General features: G+C 36.5%; 1 protein-coding gene across 1 annotated transcript; it reads left to right on the top strand.

Annotated features, from left to right (window-relative positions):
- On the top strand, window positions 3,739-4,441 carry LOC109829437. The gene has a single exon (XM_020396558.1). The coding sequence runs from the start codon at window positions 3,740-3,742 to the stop codon at window positions 4,034-4,036; it is 297 nt and encodes a 98-aa protein (XP_020252147.1). The 5' UTR covers window position 3,739; the 3' UTR covers window positions 4,037-4,441.

Below are 5,676 nucleotides of genomic sequence, written 5' to 3'. Positions count from 1 at the left end.
GGAGTAGTAACCTCATGAATAATACCATGTTCTTGGCAATATTCAGTCATATGATTTGAGGTATACTCCCCCAATGATCAGATCTTAGAATCTTGACCTTCCTGTCAAGTTGGTTCTCAGATTCAGCTTTGTACACCTTAAACCTATCTAAGACTTCATCTTTAGTTTTGAGAAGATAGGTATAACAATATCTAGAGTGAAATCATCTAAAACCTACCCTTATCCCCTTGTGCTAGTGAATATGCACGCATTTTAAACATGCTATAAATTTTTAACAATCAGATCTTAGAATCTTGATCTTCCTGTCAAGTTGGTTCTCAGATTTAGCTTTGTACATCTTAAACCTATCTAAGACTTTATATTTAATTTTGAGAAGATAGGTGTAACAATATCTAGAGTGATCGTCTATAAAAGTCATAAAATATCTCCTACCCCTCGGGTGTGAACTCGGTTTGAGTCACACACATCACTATGAATTAATTCAAGGGGTTTGGAGTTTCTAGTTATAGACTTGAAGGGTTATTTAGTGTGTTTCCCTTGAACACAGATTTCACACTTAGATGAGGTATCATGAGAAGATTTGGGAATAAGGTTTAATTTACTTATTCTCTGCAAGGTTTGAAAATTGACATGTCCAAGTCGTCCATGCCAGACATCACAAGATTCAACAATTTGTATAACAGAAGACTCAGAAATTTTATTAAAACTGGAATTGGTTACATTGAGTTTGAAAAGGCCATTGCAGATAAAATCTTTTCCTATGAAAACATTACTCTTTGTAATCACAAATTTGTTGGATTCTTTTACAATCCTATAACCATCTCTAAGAAGAAGAGATTCACTAATCAGATTGCGACGGAGAGAAGGAATATGATAAACGCCTTGCAGATGAAGAGCTTTCCCAGAAGTCATGGTGAGCTCTATACGTCCACTTCCTATTATTGATTTAGTTAAGTCATCTGCTAAGCTTATGCTTCCTCCACTTGATTCCTGATAATTTGAAAACCAAGAGCGATCATTACAGACGTGGATATTTGCTCCGGAATCCAAATATCAATCAGTGGAAGAAGTTATAGAATTTACAAGATGAGATGAAGAGGCTAACCTGAAAAAGGTTGGATTCATTTCAATCATATTAACTTTATTGGATCCATTTCCTTTAGGAGCAGGTTTAGTCGGTTCCTTCTTCCAAAAGAAACAGTTGGGAGCCATGTGGTTGGTTCTGCCACAGACCAAAGCAGAACTTTCCATCAGACTTATTTGTTGAAAGATTGTTGGTTTTTCTTGAATTTCTTCCCTTTGGGTTTGAAATTCCTAAATTTAGGCTTATCCTCTACCAAGTTTACTTTAGCTTTTGATTCATTCTTGGTGTTGGAATTTTGCCTATGCTGGTCTTCAATACGAATAGCCTTGAAGGCTTCAGTTAAGGTTAGATCTCCTTGTTTGTGTCGGAGATCTCTAGCAAATCTAGACCAGGAGGGAGGGAGTTTATCAATCAAACAGGAAACTTTATAATCGTCAGTAAAAGTGTTTCCTTTTGATTGGAGATGACGGAGGAAATCTAGGAATTCATGAATTTTTTCATTAATGGGCTTGTCATCAACCATCATGAACTTATTGAAGGAGGAGGAGGTGAAACGCAGAATTCCGGCATCATCATAGCCATATTCTGCTTCAAGAGCATTCCATAGGTCTTTTGCACTTTTGAACTCATAGTATATGTCATAAAGGTTGCCCGCAAGTGCACTAAGAATTCTATGATAACAATGATAGTTGATTTCTTCTGCTTTCATAGAGCTAGAAAAGGAGCTAGCACCAGAACCAGAAGTGAAAGGAGCAGACTGTGTAGGATCAGGAGTCAAAGGTTGAGAATCACTAGTAGAAGACTCATGAGTGTCAATAGCAGATAAAAGAACTAAGGTAGTGAGCCAGTATTTCATCTGATTAGCCCACCGTTTATAGTTGATACCGGTGAACTTCTCAGGTTTGATACTTTTTGAATGATCAGGAATTGCCATAAGTCCAATTTGAGTTTACTAGTCTAGGTAGATGTAATTTGATCAAATAAAGGATTTTATCAATACTACTAGACCAGAAACTTAATTAAACCTGCTCTTAACCAAAAACTCTAAAAGTGAAAAGATTAAAGTTTTACTCGGGTAGTTTGTCCAGGTAAGGATAGTACTAGAGGTTGATCAAAGATCTATTAAGTACCTCGTTTCTTGCAGAGCGCTTTACGCAACCCTTAAACCTTGCCTTAGACACTAACTAATCCAAGAAAACTTGAACCGGTTCACTTAAAGATTTTTTGTTTTGACAGATACAGAAATTGAATACAGAAGCAGCAAAATAATTTTTTTTATCTACTAATTTAGATGCAAAATTAGTTAACAATTAAAACAGTTAACTATAGGTTAAAATTGCAGATTTAAATTAACAGCAAAATTATACTCAATCTTCTAGATTGCTGTCAAAATAGGAATATAATAATATAAAATACAAATTAAAGAGTTAGAAAATTCAGGCCTGGTCGGGAGCAGTCGTGATGTCACTATCCTAGAAGATTGAGGACCCGCCTATCGTCCTGGCGTAATTTGTCCCCTCTCCCCTAACGGTAAAAACCCTAGATTGAGGCCCCGCCTATCGTCCTGGCGTAATTTGTCCCCTCTCCCCTAACGGTAAAAACCCTAGAATCGGCCGGTCTCTGCACTCGGGCATGAGTCACAGAGCTTATGCTCAGACGAAAACGGTTGCTCAAAGTATAAATGTAAATATGTAGCCAAAATTTCTTGGAGAAATGAGAGTAGAGAAAGAAGATAGCTTAGAAGTTGTTCTTCTCTTCGTTGGTGTGTCTCTGAATGAGCTCCACGCCTGCTTATATAGGTGAGGAGAAGTGTAACTCCCGCTGAATCCAAGGGACCGTTACGCATAAATCTTGCTTCTGTTACCCGCATGCAGCCGTTACAAAACGTGTAAAACGTGCAAAAATAAAAGCTTGAGAAGCAAAAAATGTGTGCGGTGCGCCGTGGAGCACGCGTGCGGGCGAGGCGAGGTGTGGCGTGCGTGCGCGCGCGTGTGTGAGATAGATATGCAAAGCCCACAAAACCCAAAACACTATTCAAATCCTAATAATGAGAGAACCATTATATACCTTATACTATTCATCTCATTTTCCAATGTAGGACTATTCACAAAGGCAAAATTGCCTTTTCATGAACAAAACATCCAACAGCAGAAATAACTTCAAAATGGTAATAAAAGAAATCTAGATTTAAATCATAAATAATACATATTTAAAGTATATTTGAAATTACACCTCGTAAAACAATCAATTCGACTTTGAAAAGGACAAATATTCAACATTCATCGTAACTTCGAAATTACGATGTATTACTGGAAGAGACTTCAATAATCTCCGCATATTATCCGATAGATTAGTTTAACGATCCAAACCCCAAAATCACATTGCCCAACCATAATTAATCAATTCCACATGAACACCATACCCTTAACAAACCATATATTATTTTGTTCCCTCCCATTTTTTCAAACCAAACGGCCATCTCACACAGGAAAAGAACAGCCAACCTCTCTCAGTCTTGGTCAAAGTCACTTTTACGACCAATAAAACAATCACTCAACATTCAATCAATCAAAGCAATCCCTAATTCTCTTGTATAAATAAGGTAACTATACACCACAATACTTATCCCTCAAAAGTGCTAGGAACTAGTTAACAATGGGGAACAAGGGGAAGGAGAGGCAGAGATCACTGAACTACCATAGGCTGGTTGAGGATCAATCTCAAGGGAGAGCACGGAAAGGGCATGTGCCGGTGCTCGTGGGGAGAGGAGAGGAGGTGGAGAGGTTCGCCGTCAATGTCAAATTCTTCAATGATCCAAGCATGGTGGCTCTGTTGGAGATGGCCGCCGATGAGCTTGGAGATAGCTCAAGGGGTGGAGTTTTGAGGGTTACTTGTGATGTTGATCATTTTAGGAGTGTGGTTAGCGTCATCTCTAAGTCTAAATCTACATGACTAAGATTGGTGTGAGTTCTTTTTCGTTCGAGTAATTTGTAGATAACCTTCATCGTCTATATCTTTAGTAGCATTTATCGAACTCGAAGGTTGATAAGTGTTCATATGAGGAAGGGGGTTATTTGCAATTTACGCTCTTATTTTCCTCTTCATGTTGAGTTGGAGGTCAGATGGCAACATGAGTGATGAGAAGTAGGAAGCGGGGCAAAACTTTTTTTTTTTTCTTTTGATCTGTGAAGAGCTTGGATGTGTGATATCAAACAGGGATCAATACGTTATAGATGTAAGCAAAGCTTTGTGTTTGCGACACTGTAAATATGGTGGCTAATAAGGTTGGGTTACAGGATGTATCAGGTTTTAGGTTTGAATGTAACTTTCGACAATGTAATTCTGGTGGCTAATAAGGCTGGGTTACAGGATGTATCAGGTTTTAGATTTGAATGTAACTTTTGATAAGAAAAGAAAAGAATCTTAAATGTTAGTGTAGTAATACAGTTTATTTTTATTCTTAACATAAACTAGTCTATCTTTGTGCTAACATAATAGGATTTGGATCCTCTCCACTACAAAAAAGTAGTGGAGAGACCACTACTTTTAATCTCAAGCGTTGATTATTTAGTAGGCGGTTATGATACAATCTAAATCTAACACTTACCATACCCCCGTGTATTGCACTCATTCCTAATTTGCACTAAAAGAAAAAATCATAACCATCAACTAGATAATCAATGGCTATGATTATGTAGTGTTCCCTCCACTATTTTTTTTGTAGTGGAGAGGATCCGAATCCAACATAATAAACATGTCATTTTGTTCCTTACAATCTTACAAAGTCTATCTGTTTTCTTCTTCTACTACACATTCTTGAATCCAGATTTCATCCCTCATTTATTCATATTATGCTGCTTTTGGCAAAGGGTTAGCAGAAGGGTTAAAGAGGTTTAACCCTTCACTAACCTTCCAAACACCCATCTATGTCTAAGGGGTTTGTTAGCCCATTTTCAAGGTTTAAGGCAAGTTAACCTGTTGAAATGATAGTTTAACTATTCTGCCTATTAAGGCAGTGTAAAGCTTAACCCTCTTCATAGGGAGGGTATACAACTTTGATATGGCTCTACACTGTTTTAATGTTCATGTAGTTAGAGCTTAGGTAAGTCAATATTAACAATTTAAATGACCATGACCAATCAAAGTCTGTGTTACCTAAGTGTAGGCTCTTTAATATTTTAATATTGAAATAGATTAGGATCATCCACGTAAAAAATTATAATATTTTAATGCATGTCCACACTAGAGTGGAATGTAATTTAATATATTATAATATTTGAATTAGAATAGTCGGTCGACTCATACTTTTTTTGGGCAAATCCTCTACTTTCTTGATTATAGAGAATGTCTGCAATTGATTACATTGATTAATAGAATTGGATCGTTCAATGACATCAAACCTTTTTTAGTATAATTAATATAATAAATATCCTCCATGCAGTCCACTGAGTGAAAAATTATGATTGGTGAGTTGTAGAAATTCTCTGTAATATAGGATGTAAAGAATGTTATAAAAAAGGAATGTAGAAATTCTCTATTTTTTTACAGATAATTAGTGTTCATAATAACCAACTTATCATGTACTTACATTT

This window comes from Asparagus officinalis, chromosome 2, assembly GCF_001876935.1.
Source record: "Asparagus officinalis chromosome 2, Aspof.V1, whole genome shotgun sequence".
Classification (NCBI taxonomy): Eukaryota; Viridiplantae; Streptophyta; class Magnoliopsida; order Asparagales; family Asparagaceae; genus Asparagus; species Asparagus officinalis.
This window is presented reverse-complemented; position numbering and strand designations above follow the sequence as displayed.